Source organism: Phalaenopsis equestris, unplaced genomic scaffold, assembly GCF_001263595.1.
Source record: "Phalaenopsis equestris unplaced genomic scaffold, ASM126359v1 Scaffold000180, whole genome shotgun sequence".
In the NCBI taxonomy this organism is placed as follows: domain Eukaryota; kingdom Viridiplantae; phylum Streptophyta; class Magnoliopsida; order Asparagales; family Orchidaceae; genus Phalaenopsis; species Phalaenopsis equestris.
This window is the reverse complement of record NW_018164622.1, coordinates 1,485,851-1,507,618: the sequence shown is the minus strand read 5'-3', so window position 1 is coordinate 1,507,618 and position 21,768 is coordinate 1,485,851. Positions and strand designations below refer to the sequence as shown.

Below are 21,768 nucleotides of genomic sequence, written 5' to 3'. Positions count from 1 at the left end.
AAAAAAATTATTGAAACGATTGTTAAAATATATTTCTGTTTAGCGTTTTCTTCTTTATTAATGGAAACTTAGTTGTATACTGGTTGCGGGGTTGCTTTGAGGTATTACCCTAACATTTTCAGGTTTTAATTGAGCTTGTTTGGGTAGTAAATCATGATATAAGGTATCTCTTATGGCTTTCCTCCCTTTTTTTTAAAAGCTTATTGAGGCTATAATTGACGAAATTTCGACTGTACTTCTCAAATATAGAACAAGGTACCGCTGATATCCATAAATGATTCCTCATTTACTAAGATCGGTAAGCTTCTTTGATTTCATTTGTACATTTTATCAGTCCTGTTATCATAGCTTAATCTGCATGTCATTGATGTTTCATTCTCTTTGTTTTCAGAATGTGTATACGGAAAGAACTGAATCCCCAAGTTTATGAGCTTCCCAAAGGTAGATTATTGAGAAAACTGTCTTTTTTTTCAAATATTAATGGTTTACTAATCATGTTTTCACCTAATTTCATTTGCTGTTAGGTTAGAATTAAGGTTTTTTTTTAATTTTGCCTTAGCGCCAGTTCGGTAGAGGTTTTTAATAGGATTTACCACTTGATTTACTAAATTTAGCCAAACTAAAAAATGCAGTAGTTCCATGGATTTACGAATTTTCAGATTTAGTAAATCCAAATTTGCCTTTGATTCGGCCTAAATCTGGATTTACTTTATATGAGGGATGGGTGGATTTAAGGATTTACGGATTTAGAGATTTACTAAATACTACCAACTTTTTTTTTTTTTGGGCATTTACATGCATACCGGGCATTTACATGCATACCACACATACCACACAATTCTTATGTATTTACATATGCCTAAACTTTCATATTTATACACATAATTCTCAAATTTATAATATGACATAAAAAATAGTACTATTACCACTTTTAAAAAGTCAAATACACGTTTTCTTGCATATGTTTAAAACACCCTAGTGCCATGTATGTAAATACATAAGATTTGTGGGCTAATTATGTAAATTTTCCTTTTTTTTGGGTTGTTGGTTTGTAGTGGTTAACTAAGTAGACTGATAATTATTGAATTTTCTCTTTGATTCACTGATTAACTTTACCTTGTGAGGTTGAGAAGCTTACTAAACTTGTAAAAAAAAATTGCAATTTTGAGAGGTATTTGGTGTAGTTTGGACATGAGTACGTCAGGTGGACATGCTAAAGCCAAGGGAAGCTGATATACCTGCTCTTTTTATGGTTTTGGTTGTGTTGCCTGTCATCATCTACATTATTCTCGGCAAGTGGAATGATAATTCAAAGAAGGTGGTGAAGGTGAACATACTCGCTCAGATAGCAGCAGAAGAGTCTTTTAGAGAAGAAGAAATCATGGCTTCAGCTGATATTTTGCCTGTAGTCCCTTTATGTAAGTTTGACACTCATGTGTGTGCCAAATGCTATGCCCCTGCAACATCTCGATGTTCAAGATGCAAGTCTGTTGGATACTGGTATGGTCATGGTTTTTGTATTAGGAAATTTACATATGTAACACACATTTCTTATGTATTTGCATATCTCATGCCTAAACTTTAACATTTACATACATAGCACTTCAGTGTGTTTTAAACCTATGCATGAAAATGTGTATTTCATTTTTAAAAAGTGGTAATAGTGCTTTTTTTATGTGATATAAAGATTTAAGTGTTACTTATAAATATAAAAGTTTAGGTGTGAGATATGTAAATACATGAGAATTCTGTGCTATGCACGTAAATCCCTCTCTTTTATTAATATTTGCAGTTTTGCTAGTTTCTTATTCTTGATTTTATCTTTTCTTCTTATGTTTCGTATTTTTTTACCATCTTTAGAACCATCAAGTTGTTTCACATTTGTGGGAAAATGATTTTATGATTATTTTCATTAAAAAGTTTTATCTTGATAGATGTTATTGAGTACCTTAGTTTGTGAAACATGGACTTGATGAATATTATGTTCTCTTTTTCCAACATAAAACAAGTAAAAAACAGCGAAAATATGCTTTGAATTGGTCGTTTTAGTGATTTGGCTAGGCATCAATCCAGTTAAAATTGTCATAACGGCTGTAAAATGCTTTTACCATTTTTTGCAGTCAAAGAGGAAGTTGTCTTTTATAAAGGCATAACCAATCTTTTTTTTATGACAGTTTTATCTGTAGTTTTAAGGGCGCGGTGATTGTGATATGTCGGGTCCAATATTATATTAGTTGTATCATGAAGAAAAGAGAAAAGGCTCCTTAATTATTTTTAGAAATAACTGAACTGAGGCATGAACTTCTCAAATAAGTGCTCATGGCTTAAATTTAGGTGTTGTTTGGTTTGTTGCATTACTGGGATAATGCATTTCTTTTGCAATGTTTTTTGAAAGTATGGTGTTTGGTCAGATAACAAAGTAATGCAGTGCAAAATTTTGATGTATTTGAAATTGATCTGTTAGTTTAATTATGTTGAATTCAAAATATGTCTGATTTTCAAATGCGTCGCAATAGCCGTAGCCATTGACACCTGTTGCCACGGGAAAATGCCACCAGGTTGTCACATGGTCGGTTGCCACTTGCCATAACAAGCATTCGCGACCTCTGTTGCCGGACTAATAAGAATGAATGAAAAACAAGATTTAAAGAGTCCACAAAAACGGTTGAGATAGGGCGGATGGCATCTTAAATGAATGATTTCAATTAATTAGCAAGGTGTGAACTTATGAAATTTCATTTCATTTACTTCCCTTTACTTTTGGTTTGGATGCAAAGAAATTTATGCCTGCAAGTTTCCATGAAAGATGAGAGGATTTCAAAAACATAGAAAGATGGAGTTCCATAGAAAAGGATAACAAAAAGTAGAGGCAGTCTTATTCTGACCAAAAAAAAAAAGAAAAAAAAGAGAGAAAATATTCCCTCTCCTTTAGTATTTTTCAATCTAAGTCTGGTGAGGAATATATTTGAGCTTTCTCGTACCGCCTACTGAAACATTTGGATGGTGCACAACTTGACAACATCAAAACCTCAAACTTAGAATTCTAATTGTCATTTGTTTTACTTTTTCCCTTTTTTTTAACAATTATGATTAGCATAATTCTGTAAAGTTTGTGGAAGGCGGCTTTTTACATCATTCTCCCTTTTGAGCTGCTTATCAGGCATAATTTGGAAGTTTGGGGCATTTTTATACATACCACTCAATTCCTTTATGTTTACATATCTAACATCTAAACTTTACTTTCTTACACTTATACCACCAAAATCTTTCATATCACATAAAAAATACTTCTATTTTAAGTTCTAAAATGTGAAATACATTTTTTCATGCATGGATAAGGTGATATATACATGTGTGTGTAAAAAATTGAAGATTAGGTGTTAGATATGTAAATACATAAAAATTGAGTGGTATGTATGTATATCTTCATAAAAATTTTCATTATCTTCATAAATTATATTTATCATGTTATTGCAGTTCCGGGAAATGCCAAATAGTACACTGGAGGCAGGCACATAAGCAAGAATGCCAGCAATGGAAAAATGATGCTCTGAATTTTTCTGCTAGTCTCGATTCTATCGCCAAATCGATCCGTCGAGGATCTACGATAGACGGATCACGAGATTTTATTGGAAATAATACCAAAGAATCTCAGCTCAGCAATCTTCGTTCTGATTTTCCAGATGAAGCTTCTTCCCATTGGAGAATGGATGCATCTATTAGTTCGAATGGGGAAAGAAATTCATCAGATAATAGCAAGAGAGTTCGAGGTAAACCGAAAAGAGAACTATTAAGCGATGATGCAAGCATTGTTGTTGGCACAAATACCACTTGCACTGATGCTCGATTGGTTGGTGGGAGCTCCACAAACACTTCACATCAGAATGCTTTGTTTGAAGTTGAGGTTGGTATTTTTAGGGGAAATTTACGTACATACTGCAGAGTCCTTTGTATTCACGTATCTAACACTTAAAGTTTGATATTTACATTTAGGGGCATTCACATACATGGTACACAATTCTTATATATTTACATATCTCAGATTCTCACATCTAAACTTTAATCTTTACACACATAGCACTCAAATCCTTAACATCACTTCAAATACAGTACTATTGCTGCATTTTTATAGTGAAATCCATTTTTCATGCGTAGGTTTATAGCACCAAAGTGTTATGTAAATGTGAAAGTTTAGGTGTGGATTTGTACATACATAAGAATTGTGTGCTACGTATGTAACTTTCCCTTACTTACATTTGCATCAGTTTGGTGTCATAAACTTATGCATAAAAGGCATACTTCACTTTTAAAAGTTAGCAGGGCTGGTATTTTTGTTGTCATATTAACGATTAAAGTGTTATGTATGTGTGAACATGAAAGTTTAGGTGTAAGGTTTCTAAATACATAAGAAATGTGTAGCATGCATGTAAATTAACCTTTTTTTTTCTATCTTCTGTGATTTTTATGAAGCAATGATGAATTTTGATGCTTCATTTTTGCGTGTTTGTCCCAGAAATCAACAGGAGTGGCAAATGGCTCATTTAAACAAAGAAACCCCACTACTTCCTATGAAAATGGGACAAATGGAGGCGAAACGGCAGAGAGTTTTATTTCGGGTAATATTGATCATGAAGATAGAATTTCATCATCATTTGTAACACCATGCTTGAGGTCCTCAGCTGAAGAGAACTCTGTTAAAGAAAACTTGATTTATAAAAAACCCCCATATATTTTGGATCCTGATAAATCCGCAGCAAGAGCACCAAGACAATGCCAATCTCATACAATAAGGAAATGTTTCGTCGATAATGAATCGAGTATGTTCTATATACCTTTCTTACAACTGTCATAATGCATTTTCGGGGCAGTTATATGCATTCCACCCAATTTCTATGTATTTACATACCTAACATATAAAGTTCGCTTTTTTACATTTATATCACCCAAATCTATCACATCACATAAAAAATACCACCATATTAACTTTAAAAAATTGAAATATACATTTTCGTGCATAGCTAAGGTGCTATGTATGTAAAATTGCTGTTTGCATGTTGGATATATAAATACATAGGAATTGAGTGATATGCATGTAAATCTTCCTGTATTTTATTCATTGCTTTCTTAAATTTTTTTTATGTTACTATAGAAATTCTGCCCGCTGTTCTCACAAGCAGCCCTGAACGGAGTTCCAATGGAATAACGAATATGAAAGAGATGATGGCTGAAACATCAAGAAGTTCTTCCAAAATTTCGAATGGTCGTCTTGTTGGGTTGATCAATGGTTATAAAAGAAACAAGGTTTATTCAACTCAATCATATTTTGTAGGATTATTAGATCCTTATTAACTTATTTACTGGGATTGTATCTATATTGTTTAGTTGCTTTTTCCTTATGAAGACGTCGTGAAGCTTTTCCAATGCGAGCTGTTGGGCATATCGCCAAGGGGGCTTCTTAATTGTGGAAACAGGTACAAGCTGTGTTGTGCTTTATTTTTGTAGTTTTTAAGCCTTTAATCTTTTTGTGGTTTTTCTCCTGGGAGCCTCTAACCAATCTGAAATTGATTTTGGATATTTTTTTATAGCGTTGGATATGGATTTGTTTTTGAGCTCATAATCTGTTACTAAGTTCAATTCTACCTCGACAGGAATGGCGTGTCAGTAAATATCTTTGGTGAATTATTAGTTTTTATCAATATTATAATAAAGGGACATTTACATAAATACCACAAAATTCTTATGTGTTTATCTATCTAACCGGTTCAACCAAGAGAAGGGAAGAGCCGGACGGCCCACTCATATATGTTATGTTATTGACACTGGGCTGGTTAGGGAAGCCAGCTGAACTGGCTACAGGAAGGGCTGGCTGAATCGGCCAGCTTCTGTCTCGGTCCAGTCTCTTGTTGGACCGATCAACCTCTTAAGGGGCTGAAAATTGCCCCCAGTGCTTTTCCCCCTTTACTTTCTTTCCTTTTTAGTTCCCCCCTATTCCATTTTTATTTATTTGTGTGTTTGTTAAATAAGGGTTATGTTTTGTGAGGTTGATTTTAAATTTCTGTCAAGGGCAGTCATGAGCGTTCTCTTTTCCATTTCCAGGGCTATATCTGAGAACTATTGTTGCTTCAGCTATATCTCCCATTGAGGTGGAGGTTGTTCTCAATGTTCCCCCTTCTCCGCACCATCCCTTTTGCTGTCGCCGCCGCCATACTATTTGCAGCCCGCCAAGGAGGTGGAGGTTGTTCTCGACGTTCCCCCTTCTCCACACCATCTCTCTCGCTGTCGCCGCCGCCAAACTAGTTGCAGTCCGCCAAGGACAGCAGTTCTGCTGTCTTCTGCAAACCTCCCTCCCAAACCTTACCTTATTGCTGCCTAGCTGCAGCCGCCGCCCTTTTCTTCCTCTCCTTTTACTGACAGTAATCTTTCTTCACTCCACAGCCATCCCGTTAACACATCTCTGCCCTGCAGCACATTTCCTAACCCTTCTCCACTGCCCCAGCCATCCTGTTAACCCCTCTCCACCCTGCAGTCCATCCCATAATCCTTTCTCTCCTACCTAGCCAACGCCGTAAGCCATTTCAAATACACAAACAACTGCGTAACTCCTCTCCCAGCACCGCTGTTATTTGGGGCGACCCCCTCCTTTGTTGTTCCTGCTGCCTTTAGCTTTCACAGCACCCATAGTTATTGGAACGACCCTTCCCGCCACCACACCTGCTGCTGCATCACCACTACTCCAATCCTTGCTCTAGTTTGTGTTTGTTTGTCATTCCTTTTATGTTGGGACGAGCCTTTGTTGTATCCGTTGAATGTCAACAATAGTATTTCTATGTTTTATTGTGATTTGGGTTAACTCCGGTATCAATTATTGTCATTAGGGTTCAGTTTTTATTGTGTTTTCTTTAGGGATAGCTGTCAACGTTTCAAGTTCTTCCTTCTAGGGCTATATCCGAGGACAGGTGGTGCTCCGACTGTATTCTGCTCCAATGTGGTGACCATCTCTGCATATTTCTTCGCTTCTTCCACCCACCTGCTTGCTGCCATCCTTCTGGCACACGCATGCTCTTTGCCAACAGTTTTGCGTCTCTCCCCTATTTAGTGACGCCCAGGCTGCGCTCCGTAATAGCTGCTTCCGCCTTCCCCTTTTCCTCCAGAAATGTTGCTTTCCCTCCCCACAGCCTAGCCACACACCTACATTCTTCTTGCTACCACCAGCTCACTCCCCTCATCTTCAACTCTCTAATTCTATCACTTCAACCTGCAACCCACCACTTTCATCCTCGTCCTAGAGAGTCACTTGTGTTTTGTGTCATTTGGTTTCTGTTTTCAAGAGTCTTTGCTTGTATTCCTTTTGAATTTAGCAATAATTTGTTTTTTGATTGTCGTTTGGGTTAACTCCGGTATCAATTGGCGGGGCTCGCTTGAGTTGGGTGGGGAGGGATGAGCCGGTTGTACCCAAGCAAACTTGTTTAGCCAAGAAGGAGAGGGCTGACTGACCAACCAATATGTTTGGGCTAGTGTTGCCGCCCAAGAGGAGCCTCCCCCTCCTAGTTATCTAATCATATATTTTGTTGAGTTTTCTGGAAGGACAGTTGTCGACATCTCAAGTTCTCCCTTTTAGGGCTTTATCCAAGGGCAGGTGGTTCTATAACTGTATCCTGCTCTGGTTGTGCACAACCAAACCGGTTCAGACAAGAGGAGAGGGCGGGCCAGCCAATATGTTTGGGTATATATATATATATATAATGTTGTGTTTTTGTCATTTAGGGTTCAATTTTTGTTGAGTTTTTGTAGGGACGGTTGTCGACATCTCAAGTTCTCCCTTCTAGGGCTTTATCCGAGGGCAGATAGTGTTACGACTGTTTCCTGCTTCGGTCGGACCGAACAAAACCGGTTCAACCAAGTGAAGGAGAAAGCGGGTCTGCCAATATGTTTTGGTTAGTATTGCCGCCCAAGAGGAGGGGTCTCCTCCTAGTTATGTATGTATATGTGTATTTATCTATCTACACACACACACACACACACGACGACACCTTTCCTGCTTGGGTTTACTCCTCCAGTCGCGACTCCGTGGCGATGAGGGTAGCCGCAGCGGTTCGTAGACTCCTGTTTGAAGAAGAAGGGTGGGGGATCGCGTCGCAGTGCCCCAGCCTCTCCCTCGTTCGCTTCGCTCTTCGGTATCGTTCGATCGCGTCATTTTCTTGATCGTCTCATGAGCTCATTGGGAAGGTACCGGCGGAACTGCAATATGCATAGTGTCGCGATCCTTCCTGTGACGTGCCGCTTGATCCCTGCTCGACCTATCGAGCAGCAAAGAGCTCCGGTTGAAGTCACGACTCAAACCCAGGAGGAGCTTGTCGCTGCTTGTCGCTGTTTAACTGCTCTCTTCCATGGCCACTGCTCCTTCTCAACCACCGACTACTACAGTTTTAAACTTTGGGAACGTTTCTTTTGTTGATATGGTTGGCTCTATGAGGTAAGATCAGGTTTTTCCTCATGTTTACCATGAATCATTCGAAGCTCAGGAAGACTGCAACCTTATTAAGAAGATGGGTAGGAAGAGTGGCAAAATGACTCTATTCTTCTCTGATGTTGAAGTTTCCAACCTGGTTAACAAGTTCAAATTCACCCTCATTGGGATGTTCCAATCAGGACATCCCAAGATGAAAATCATTTGAAAGGCTTTTGTATAACTCAAACTATTGGGACCTCAGAAGGTTGGCTTTTTTTATGGGAGACATGTGATGATACAATTATCTAAAGTGGAAGACTATGCCAAAATATTTTCCAAAAAGTTCATGATAATAGAGGGAAAATATATGAAACTGCTTAAGTGGTTTCCTGAATTTGACCCTAGTCAAGAACTACCTATAGTTTCAATATGGTTTAAACTACCTGGCCTAAAGTTGTATAACTTCAACCACCAAGTCCTCTACTTTATTGGAGCTGCACTAGGGAGACCTATGAAATTGGATACACCCACCTTCATTCTAACCAGGCCTTCGGTTGCAAAAATTTTTGTTGAAAGGGATATTACCCTCTCTGATGTGGACGAAATATGGTTTGGTACTGCCCATAATGGGTATTGACAACCAATTATAACATAACAAAGACCCTACTGCTGCAATTACTCTAAATTGTTTGGGCACACCTCTGTCAAATGCTTCAGGCTTCACCCACATTTGAGATTGGCATGTCCTAACAGCATCATCCATGTGGAGGAAAATATAGCAGACACTGTTAATCTTTCGGAAATGTTGATTGAGAATTTGACTCACAAGGCTACTCACCAACTAGACCAGCACCTTCCGCTTACTGTTTTTGAGGCAGCTCTTCCTACGAATTTTGTTGTAGCAGATGCTAGCCGAAGTATCTTGGAACCACCTATTGCGAGAGAAGAGGGTACTCAAGTTATGGAGGTGTCCTGCAGGCTGAGTTAGATCAACAGTTTACCTCCATCGAAGATCCACATATTGTTCACACGGGACTACCTCTGGCAGATGATTAACAGATTTACAAATCTAAGAAGAAGAAGAAATGAATGTCAGATCTCAGTAACTCTCAGTATGATTGTATCATTGTTTCATGCGAAAGCCCGCATCTCAGTATGTTGCTGGACTTCCTCCCTAGATCCAGGGAAAGGGGAAGCGGTAGATCCACCGACTAAACCCACCATGATTAGGAGTTCTTTCTTTTTGTTTTATTTTTTGGGGAATATGATTGTAATCCCTGTGACTGAGCTCTTTATACCCCACTCGCTAAAACCTTTGTATCATCTCTTTTTTATCATTGAATTTTGCCTTTATATATATATGTGTTTGTGTGTGTGTGTGTGCACGTGCTCGTGCGTGTGCGTGTGTTGTATTGTGTTATTGTCATTAGGGTTCAATTTTTATTGAGTTTTTTGTAGAGACGGTCGTTGAAATTTCAAGTTCTCCCTTTTTGTGCTTTATTCGAGGGCAAGTGGTGACTATCTCCACATATTTTTCCCATTTCTTCCACCCACTTGCTCGCAGCCAGCATTCCTTTCGTCCCTCCTCTGCTTGCTGATGCCCAGCCTGCACTCCGTAGCAGCTGCTGCTGCCCTCCCTTTTTCCTCCAGACCTGCTGCCGCCCCTGCCCCACGGCCCTACCTTTTGTGCAGCCGCACAACTACATCCTTCTTGCTACTGCCAGCCCTCACCCTATACCTACAACTCCCCAATTCCACCACCTCAACCCGCAGCCCACCACTTTCGTCCTTATCACAGGTTGTCACTTGCGTGTTGTGTGGTTTTGTTTCTGTTTTTAAGTGTTTTTGCTTGTAGCCCTTTTTAATTCATCAATAGTATTTGTTTTCCAATTTTCGATTGGATTAACTCCAGTATTAAACCTTCATATTTACATACATAACTCTCTAATCATTGATATCACCTAGAAAATACCACTATTAGCTTTTTGAAAGTAGAGTACACTTTTTCATGCATACGTGTTCATGGCACCGAAGTATTTAGGTGTTAGATATGTAAATACAACATAATTTTGTGGTATGCATGTAAATTTCCCTATAATTAATGGAAGGATACAGGTCATGTGAATGAATTGGTTTGCTTTGGCTAGGGTGAAATTGAAACATTTTCTTTTCTGATGCATTTTTGCATCAGGAATGCAAGATAAATGATCGAAGTATAATATTATTTTATCGAAATTGAGGAGGACCAAATCTTTTGTATAAATAGGGTTTGAGCATTATTTTGTTATGCAAACAAATGTCTCAAATCTCTGTTTTAGCATCTTTTTATTTTGATCATTTGTCTTGACCTTCTGATGCAAAAGTCCTTCAAGAGCCCTTGATACGTTTATTTTCTCTGTCACATTCCGAACTTTTATTTGTAAGCGAAGATGTATGAAATGATCTAGGCATTTTTATCAGAACCAATTATTGTTACTCTCGAGTTAGAAGAAAGTTTTTCATAAAAATAAAAGAAGATTTTCATACATACCACTCAACTCCTATGTATTTGCATATCTAACACCCAAACTTCAATTTACATACAACCTTACCTATGCATGACATGGTTTGTTTCACATTTTAAAAGTTAAAATGGTGGTAATTTTGGTGTCATGTGAAGGATTTGGGTGGTATAAATGTATACATCGAAGTTTAGGTGTTAGATTTGTAAATACATACGAATTAAATGGCCCAAAAATAAAATGTATAGATGAAACCTTTGTTCTTTTCAGTTCTTAACTAAATATGGGAACTGTTTTTTACTTTTGCACTTCGAGTCTTTAAAGTTTCATTTAGCTATAACTTTTCGTTTTAGAAGACCAAGTTTCCCAAGAAAGTCCATAAAAGCATCAAATTATTTTTAATCTCCTGACTTTTTAAATAGTTTGAAATAGCCCCAACCCATATTAAAGGAGTTTAGGGACTAAATTGATACTTTTATAGGCTTTGCGACTAAAATGATATTCTACAAAGAGTCAAGGGATTACTTTGACAGTTCTCTCGATTAATATTTAAATAATTTTTTTTTTCCTGAATATTTTTCAAGAACATAAGATACAAAACACTTTAAATTGATGAACTTGCTGTCATGTTTATCTCACTCATGTGAGTAAGTTTCTTCTTAAATTATCATTCATCTATTTAATAACCCTTCTCTTGCAGTTGCTATGCCAATGCTGTCTTGCAGTGTCTGACCTTCACAAAGCCTATAATGGTCTACTTACTTCATAGATCTCACTCAAGAACCTGTAATTTTAAACTGTCCCACTCAATCTCGTACCAATTTATATATGGACAGGGTGCATAATTACAACCTTGGATGCTTCGTGTTTTTCAGGTCAAATAAGAGACTGGTGCTTGATGTGCGAACTCGAGCAACACATCGCAGAGCTACTCGAAGGAGGTGGCCCTCTTTCTCCAAGTAAAATTCTTTTAAATATGAGTGTTGGTTGTCGAATGGGTGGTGGAAACCAGGAAGATGCTCACGAGTTTCTAAGGTATGGAAGATTAAGATTTTAGGGGCATTTACATACATAGACACAGCTCTTATTTATTTATATATCTCACACCTTAACTATCATATTTACGCACATAGCACTCAAATCTTTAATTTCACATTAAGAAGAGCACTATTACCACATTTTAAAAGAGAAATACAGGTTTTTAGGCTTAGGCTTAAAGCACTAAAGTGCTATGTATGTAGATGAAAGTTTAGGTTTGAAATATGTAAATACATACGAATTGTGTGCTAAGTATGTAAATTTTACTATTTTAAAATGTTATGATGTTTTTCTTAACAATCTGCAGTTTCTTTTCATATGAAACTAGAGTTACTGAAAAAATCATTGTTAGCATGCACCAGGCTTTTAGTTATGTCCATGCAAGCTGTTTGCCTTTGGGATCTAGGTGGTGAGGAGAAGGTTGATCCTGGATTGCAAGAAACTACTCTTGTACAACAGATTTTTGGCGGCCGCCTTAAATCTAAGGCAATGTTTCTATCCCTTGACCTATATTGTTGACATTAGTTAACTTTAGGAACTGACTAGTAACGGTTTTAGCTGCTTTAGTAAATCATTTAAATTTAGATTTAGATTTACTAAATCCTACCGACCACATGATTTAATAAATCCAGAATTGAAGGCAAAATTGAGAAGAATTCTGCAAAGAAACCAGATTTATGGAATGCTGGATTTAAAAATTTAAGTTAAATCCCACTTAAATGAGTTACCTAACAGCCCCTTATATTTTTCAGTTTTTTCTTTTTCTTTTTAAAAGTTTAACTAACTTCTTCAAGTACTTGAATTAGGTTAAGTGCCTGAGATGTCATCATGAGTCCGAACGATACGAAAATATCATGGATCTTACTCTGGAGATCTATGGTTGGGTTGAGTCATTGGAGGATGCCCTCACACAGTTTACCGCCCCGGAAGATTTAGATGGAGAAAACATGTATAGATGTGGCAGGTTTGGCATAATACTTCTCCTTTTTGTATGAGTTTTTATAAGCCATTTTTTAAACTCTGCAAACCATTTTAGGTGTTCTGCATATGTTAGGGCAAGAAAACAGCTGAGTTTGCATGAGGTACCCAATATCTTAACGATTGTCCTCAAGAGATTTCAGGTAACAATTTGACATTGTTCGTGAAATTTAAGTTTGCATTCGTAATTTTACTCACCAATTTTATTGATTTTTTCTTGCCTTGTATGAAATGTATTTTAGAGAACGACAAAATATGATGAAGTTTATGGAATTTTTTGAGTTCAATTAATTTGTATTATCTTTTAGTCATATGTTTTAAATTTTTTATTGTTTCTATTCATGTATTGCTAAGGTTAACTTCCTTCAACAACTCAATTGGTTTCATTTAAGTCTTGATACAAACCGAACCAAATTTATGATGAATAGTTGAAAGTGGCAATCATAATTTGCAAAACTTAGAATAATTTGAATGATGCAATACAAGATATGTGTTATGATTATTCTAGATAATTTATTATGCTTAAGATTCTTTTTAGGATTTTATTTTCTTCCTTTTTGTATTTAAATTTTTACAATTATTTTTATGTGTGGAAGAGAATTTGCAGTGGCAGAGTGATTAATTAACATTTTAGCATTGCACGAGAACCCTTCACACACTCAGATAATAAATAATGATTGACATAAACATCAGAAGATGTTTGTGAAAAACCCGGAAAGGGAAAAACCATTAGACCTGGCTTAGTTGAAGAGATTCATTATAAATTAATGATTATTGATATAATCCCTTGTCCTACGGGCGAGAAAGGTTACATAGCCTCCCGAGCTACAACCTCGGTGCGTGGATCTATTTTTCGCCCCAAAGTAGGGATGATTGCATAAATAGTTAGGGCTTTAGTGCGCCATCTTTGGGGTCGGTGTGATGCCCAATAGTTAGGGCTTCATCGCAAGAAGTGGGCAGTGGTTGATGGTGATCGACAATACTTGATGACGAGTGGTTGACAGTAATTTGTTGCTGTAGGAGCAACTATTCGCCGGATCGTCAGTGCAGAAGTGAATTTGGACTTCTGTTCCTTGTCTAATTTTCAAGATCCAAGTCCCTTCTCAAGAGGAGGTATGATACTATTTATAGAGTTTCAGTTACAATTAATAAAGAAATCTGAATCACTTTGATTGAACGACCTAGAGAGATTTCCTCAATCGGATGGTCTGTTTGATCTTCTAAATATGCCTGAAAAGCTTCAAAAGTTGTTTAATGGCTTGATCGTGGCTTGATTGGGCTCAGATTGGACCAATTTTGATACCATTGGGGTCGTTTGTCGTGTCAGTTAGTTTGATTGTATGTTTGCTGAAATCACAATTTTGGATGACTCTTAGTGAAATTTTAAATATTTTTTGCTCAAAAATTGCCTCGAGATTCGTTTTGAATGTTAGAAAGTGATGTTATATTAGTTGTCCCTTATTTTCGGTCGAGATTGATTTCTTCATCCGAAAATATTGAACTCCGAAACACTGTCTGCCAGTGTCAGACGTATAGTCTGGTAAGAATTATGTGGTGTGAATGTAAATATTCAAATATTTTTTGTTTATATATATATATATATTAAACACCATAAATAGTAAAAGCATAGGAACTATGTGGCGTGCATTGTTTTTAAATGGATTGTAAGATTCATTTATTTTAATGCCTGAAATTGTTTTTTGGTCATAATTGTGGGTGGTTTTTGAGCCTATAAATAGCTAAGGAATGGGTGGAAGTTGAGTCCCCCCTCCCCCTCCCCCCAACAATTTGCTAGTAGGTGATCAACGAAAATTTCTTAAAGAAATTCATCATCCATTTGCGTAGCAGGCAATGAATGAGATCTTCTTTCGTGTTGTGTGAATAAGAAATTTGTCCCCGTTCTGCGTTGTAGGTGATCAACGAGATCTTCTTTTATATCGTTGTGTAGAAGAAAGTTATCATCAGGCTGCGTAACAGGCGATCAACGCGATCTTCTTTCACAATCTTCTTTCGCACTCCTTTGAAAAAGAAAGCTGTCCCCCAGTAGGAAATCCAGGATCCCCCCAGCAGGAAATCCAGGATCTTCTTTTCTGCATTGCTGAGGTGATTTATGGAGATCATCTTCTTGTAATTGGCTGAAGTACCCAAATTCTTAAGAGGCAATGCACACACCATTTGAAGATGTACCGATTTGTTGCTTTTATACAAGGTATGTTGGGCTTTGTAGAATTTTAATCGTCTGATATAACATTTATACACAGTAAAAATGTGTTTGTTTGTACGTATTTAACATGGTAAACGCAATAAACATTTTGACGTTGTTTTTGTGGCTACTTGTCTTTCCTTCTGAATTGTCGTTGCCCCTCTTATGGGATGTTTTTTCCTCCCTTTTAGGGTGTTGTTAAGAATGTTTGAATGTTTCTAGGTTGCTTAGTCGAAGCGTGCCCGCTCGATTACCGTAGCCTGTGTTGGAGTAAAGTCGAAACGAGAATTCATTAAGATTGTAAGACCCGTTCTAAGGTTGCATGACCGAAGCATCTTCTCGACGACACTAGCCTGTGATGAATAGTTATGAAATCCACCAAAGATGGTTGACCTATCTATACGAGTTTGTTAGTCCAAGCTTCTGCTTGATGACCATAACTTATTATGGAAGAGATTGAAGGAAATTCACTAAGGATTTTTGACTTATTTGAGACTGTTAGTTGAAGTTTTTGATGATTGTTGCTTGCGATAGAAGATGTCAAATCGAGCCCCCACCCCCCCTCCTCGCGGGATCTCGATTAAGCTTAGAATGAGGTGTCAAAGGTGCTTTGTGTCTCTCGAGACTGGGCATAGGTTGTAATAGACCCTATTTTTTCTTAGAATTATGGTTGCGGCCATACTCAAGAATGATACTTTATAATTTGCTAGTTGTTTCTTTTGAATTTATTGTCCCCTGGTGAGTGTGTTTTCCACACGATCTTATAAAGCTACCTATGTATTGAATCTTGAAGATATCAGCTTCTTGATACGGTTGAGGAAGAACTCCAGTATGGTAGGGGGAATTGAGAAAGTGTTACCCCCCCCCTTTCCAAACACCCCAACCGATGTCCAAATGAAACGTGGGATGACTATCCCACCACGGTCATGTATAACGTGATCGATTTTTCGAGGTCACAATGAAGGTTGCCCTCAGCCTGAAAGAAGTTGTTATAGACTTGATGTCTGAATGAGATGCAACAAAATTTACTCACTACAATCGTGCACGGAACGTTGGTGTAAACAACCTTTCAAAACTGCAGTGAATGTTGCCCTCATTTCCCAAAATGAACATCGCACAGAGCGTAATGAACTTCAAATGGGAGAAGACACTTGGGGTATGAACAGACAAATGTCTTCTTATATAGCTCGTCCCCGATAAGGATGAAGTTGGCGACCATGCATCGGAGGTACTTGCACAGTAGAATCATCGAGCATCATCCCGTCTCAGAGGAAGGAGATCATAGGGTACATCCAAGATGGCTCGTTCATTGCCCGCGGGCTTTGGATGCTAGGAAAGTGTTTCTCTTCGATGCACCTTTTTTTGAAGAGATATCCAGTTGTCGAGGTCGCGAGCTTAGAGAGTGCATCAACTTGGTTGTTCTTCTCTGGAAGTATGCAACTGTCTGGTACGTTTCAATCTGGGGAGGAGCGCCTTTACTAAGCTAAGATATTGCACTAGCTGTGTGTTATGGGCATCAAGTTCTCCCTATATTTGGGATGTGATGAGTTGGGAGTCGGTGCAGACGATAACTTTTAGGCGGAGTTTGTATTATAGGATTTCTTGCTTTGGGGAAATGACAATCTCCAAAGTTTCCGAGCACTCCATCCACATACAATGTTAACTGAGGTGACAGTGGGGGAAAAAGAGGCTACTCGTCAGAAACAGGCACTATGCACTTCACCACAAAGTCAGTAAGTACTTGCGATTTGATGTTTTGGTTGGGTAGGTAGCTGATGTCTAACTCTCACAACTCTATTGACTGTTTAGACTTTTAGGGTATGAGTTATATTTAAAAAGGGGGGCCTTTACTTTTAGGGTATGAGTTTTGTCGACTCCCGTCTTTTTAAGGAGAAATATCAGACTAGGTGATTTGGACTTGTAAGTTTTTATTTTATGATCAGGACGTTTATTTCGATGTTACTAAACTCTTCAACAACTCTAGTCCTTGTGAGGAGGAGGACAAGACTATTTAAATGGGACTTCAACCCTATCCTATAGGCAAAACAACCCGATTAGCCCGCGCATCATTCTTGAACCTAATATTTGAATATTCAATACAATGGTTGGAGCACATGTAGACTTTTTAATTTTTAATTTTTTAGATAATCTTTAATACAAAGCCTTGAGATTATGCATAGTTAGCTCATGAATATCTTAAACTATTTATAGCTTGAGCGTAGTGAAATTGTTATTCATATGTCTCAAAAGCACTTGCACAAATTTCATACTAGCCTTGAAGTTTAGGTTTGAACATTTCTTATTATTTAGAACTTCGAATATTTGAAGAAATATTATGATTTTGGGCTTTAAATGGATCGTCTTATGTTCGCTAGCAGGAGTGTTGTGAATTAGATTGCTAGGTTTTTTCAAATCAAACTGAGCTCTTCAATTCAACATATTTAAATTTCAATTTACGCTTAGTTTTGTGGATTTTGGTACTTCAATTTTAAATTAGGCTAAGCCCCAAATGTATTGAGCTATTTTTGAGCCCCAAATGTATTGAGCTATTTTTGAAAGCCCAAATATTTAATATTTGGGTCAATTCAAATGACTCAACCTAAGCTTTTAGATTTGAAAATTCCAAATTTTTTTTGATTAATTGTAAACCCTAAGCTCTTAATTTTGAAAGCTAAACTTTGGGTTAATTTAACAATCGTGACTTAAATTTAAAAGTTATCATTGAATTCGATTTTAAACTTTAGAATTTCTAGTTTGAGAAAGCCCCAAAAAATTAATATTATCTTTAAAAGCCTTAAGAGCCTTAAATTTTAAAACTTTCAAATTTTGAATACTTTTAAGCCTAAGGGGCCTCAAAGTTTTAACATTTTCAAAATTTTCAACTTATCTTAAAATTCAAATGATTCATTTTGTTAGTTTGAAAATTCAGGGTTAAAGTGGTTACAAAGTCCAAATCATTCAAAATTGTGGCAGCTTCCCAGTGTCAACCCCCGTTTGGGGGCACGGGAGAATATCAGTCTTCCCAGTTGTCTTAAAAGGCGAGCTGGTCAGTGTTGTGAGACACTACGGCCGGGCAGCGAAAGTATAAATTTAACCCGCGATCTTAAACGACGCATCGGGCCTTTAAATATACGATAGAGGAAGAGAACGATGTTGGCGGAGGACTTCGGGTGTTTTGTTGCGAGGCAGAAATCGCTTTGTTTCAGTTTCAAGTGAACAGAATAAAGGGGAGAGGGTAGACAGTGAGAGGGGACGACAGATGAATGAGACGGCCAATTGTGCGTATTAGTGTGCCTGTCGTGTAGTTCTTTCCTTGGTAATCGGAAGGAGCGGGAACAGTTATTCATCGAGCAGGAGCTTTTGGAGGGATTAGATAAAGATTTAAGTTAGTTAATCAATTTTAATTAATATAATTTTTTCTCCTTTTTTTTTCCTTTCTTTTTCTTTTTTGTTACGGTCAACAGTGCCACTATCACTTGTAGGTCTTTCAGTACTTGAGATTTAACTGATTGAAAATGCCCTCTTTCTGTTTGCATTTGCTGATGTTCAACAAACTCTCTTTTTGTTTGCATTTGCAATTCAATTGGATGCATTTTATGCAACCCATCCAAATTAAGTTTGGAAGATCTACATACACACCACTCAATTGCTATGTATTTACATATTTAACACCAAAACTTCAATTTTTACATATATGCCGCATTACCTAAGCATGAAAAGGTGTGTTTCTCTTTTTAAAAGTTAAAATAATGGTATTTTTAATGTGCTATTAAAGATTTTGTTGGTGTAAGTGTAAAAGCAAAGTTTAGTGGATTGTATTTTTTCACCAATCTTATCAGTATAAACAATTCAAATATTGCAGTCATACTGTGGCAAGAAAATGTGAAGCAATTAAAACTGCAATCCAATGATTTTTTCCCCAACCCCAATATCATTTGCAATTTTAAATTTCAATTTCGCAAAAATTTGAAAATTTTCGCCCTTTTTCAAGTTATGGATGCCTCAGCATTTCTCATATCAACTGATATTTTTTGCTTTATTAGACAGGGAAATATGGAAAAATCAATAAATGTGTTACATTTCCAGACTTATTGGACATGATTCCATTTGTAACTGGAACTGCTGATAGCCCTCCTCTTTACTTCCTATATGCTGTCGTTGTTCATCTGGACACCTTGAATACATCCTTCTCTGGTCATTATGTATCCTATGTCAAAGACATTCAAGGAACATGGTTTCGAATTGATGACTCTGAGGTATGTAATGTTCATCAAATTTTAGGAAGATAGACATACATACGACACAATTCTTTTGGATTTACATATCTGTCACCTGAACTTCAATTTTTACATACATACCATTCCATCTTCCCTATGCGTGAAAAAGGGTAAATTTCGCTTTTTAAAAGTTAAAATTGTGGTATTTTTGTTGTGATATTAAGTCTTTGGGTGGTATAAATGTAAAAAATCAGAGTTTAGGCGGTAGATATGTAAATAAATAAGAATTGTGTGGTATGCATTTATACGTACGACACAATTCTTATGTTATTTACACACCTGACATCTAAACTTCAATTTTTATGTACATACCACTTTCCATATGCATGAAAAAGACTTATTTCACCTTCTTAAAGTTAAAATGGTGGGTTGTATTTTAACGTCCTATGAAAGATTTGGGTACTTAAATTTAAAAATCGAAGTTTAGGTGTTAGATATGTAAAAAATAGGAATTGGATGGTGGAATGCAAATGCTTCTTTTAATATTTATCACCATGTAATATTGGACGCATGGACAGTCGTCAAGTTCATCTGTCTGACAAATATATAGGTACGAGGCATTTACATGCATACCACACAAATAGATACATTAAAATTTTGATTTTTACATTTATAATATTTAAATCCTTAATATCACGTCAGAAATACCATTGTTACCAACTTTTTAAAAGTGAAATATATCTTCTAACGTACCATGTGTGATAAATGTAAAAATCAAAAGTTCAGATATTCTACATATGAATGCATAGAATTATGTGGTTTCTATGTAAATTTTCATATATATATATATATATATATATTCTTCTCTCTTCTGTGTGCTGTGTCTGAGAGCTGCATCTTGACATGTGTTCATACTGTTACAGGTGCAGGCTGTGCCACAGAGTCAGGTAATGTCTGAAGGCGCATATATGCTATTTTACTCCAGGTAAAATCTCCAAACACTACATCAGGATAAAACATGACAATTCATTGACAAACTTATTTGAGAAGCTTATAAAAAAAATGGGGGGCATTTACTTACATACCTCCCACATCCTATGTATTTGCATATCTAACACCCAAATCTTTCATATCACATAAAAAATACCACTATTTTGACTTTTAGAGGATGAAATACATCTTTTCATGCACAGGTGAAGTGGCGTGTAAAAATTGAAGTTTTGGTGTTAGATATGTGAATACATAGGAATTGAGTGTTATGTATATAAATATTCAAAATATAAAAAAATTAAAAGGAAAATTTACATACTTAGCAAACAATTCTTATGTATATAATACTAAAGATTTGAGTGCGATGTGTGTAAATATGAAAGTTTAGGTTTGAGATATTATGAGAAATGTATGTAAATGGCCCAAAATGAAAAAAAAAAAGAGTTACTGATGTTCCTCCAATGTTATTCTTCAGGTCAGTCCCCCGTCCTCCAAGCATCTGTATCAACAGATCTCTATTACAGCCCCCATCTCTAAAGCACAGCTCACCCAAACTTCTCAAATCTTTACGACACGAACAACCCATTGAAAGCGAAACTCGCCCTCCGCTCCCCAACTCAGTGAACGCCGAAAAGAACCTGCGTCCTGAATATCGAAGCGGCCGCGTAATGCGGAGTTTCCTTCCCACCCATGAAACGTACGCCGACACGATCGGCACAGACTTCTCCGACCCAACATCGAGTGATTGGTCTCTCTTCACAAGCTCTGATGAATCATCGTTCACCACCGAGAGCACCCGAAACTCGTTCAGTACCGTTGATCATGAAGACTCAGCTGGCCTCGACCCCATTTCTTCCATATTTGGTTCCTTCTATCTCTCGGATTGTTCGCAGGGTAGGTAAGTTTTTCATGTACAAATTCGTCGGTTCGAGTGCAATGTTATTTATCTTAGATTCATCGACGAGAAATGGACGACTCGGCGGTGTACATAAGGTAAGGAGATTGTTCATTTTTGTCTCTAGATCTTAAAGCCATGTTTATTAGAACAAAGGGGGAGTAATCCCAGATATCTTGATTTGTAGTTGCTATGAATTGGCTGCTAACTAAAGAGAACAATTTACTTTTATGACTCTTATGTATTTATTTATTTTAATTTTACGGGAATTTACATATATACCACCCAATTCCTATGTATTTACATATCAAACACCTAAACTTTACTTTGTTTATATTTGCTCCACTTCCACCCATGTCTTTCGTATCAAATCAAAAATATTGCCAAGTTTTAGAAGTTGAATACACTTTTTAATGCATGTAAAAACTGAACTTTAGGGTATTAGATATGTAATACATGGGAATTGAGTGGTATGAATGTAAATCTTTTTAAATTTT

General features: G+C 36.9%; 1 protein-coding gene across 4 annotated transcripts in view; it reads left to right on the top strand.

Annotated features, from left to right (window-relative positions):
- LOC110022267 (ubiquitin carboxyl-terminal hydrolase 15) overlaps window positions 1-21,454 on the top strand; it is a 26,065-nt gene extending 4,611 nt beyond the window's left edge. Inside the window, exons 1-16 of one of the 4 annotated variants that reach the window (XM_020721117.1) lie at window positions 85-101; window positions 200-298; window positions 392-441; window positions 1,172-1,500; window positions 3,478-3,904; window positions 4,514-4,817; window positions 5,150-5,301; window positions 5,383-5,471; window positions 11,651-11,736; window positions 11,826-11,985; window positions 12,351-12,474; window positions 12,795-12,952; window positions 13,025-13,109; window positions 19,213-19,425; window positions 20,310-20,371; window positions 20,852-21,454. In XM_020721117.1, the coding sequence (XP_020576776.1) occupies window positions 1,211-1,500; window positions 3,478-3,904; window positions 4,514-4,817; window positions 5,150-5,301; window positions 5,383-5,471; window positions 11,651-11,736; window positions 11,826-11,985; window positions 12,351-12,474; window positions 12,795-12,952; window positions 13,025-13,109; window positions 19,213-19,425; window positions 20,310-20,371; window positions 20,852-21,278 (2,577 nt within the window). In that variant the 5' untranslated portion in view covers window positions 85-101; window positions 200-298; window positions 392-441; window positions 1,172-1,210 and the 3' untranslated portion in view covers window positions 21,279-21,454. Of the gene's footprint in view, window positions 1-84; window positions 102-122; window positions 164-199; window positions 299-391; window positions 442-1,171; window positions 1,501-3,477; window positions 3,905-4,513; window positions 4,818-5,149; window positions 5,302-5,382; window positions 5,472-11,650; window positions 11,737-11,825; window positions 11,986-12,350; window positions 12,475-12,794; window positions 12,953-13,024; window positions 13,110-19,212; window positions 19,426-20,309; window positions 20,372-20,851 lie in introns of those variants that run through there. The other 3 variants (XM_020721118.1, XM_020721116.1, XM_020721115.1) reach the window with 3 other exon arrangements.
- The last annotated feature ends 314 nt before the right edge of the window (window positions 21,455-21,768 follow it).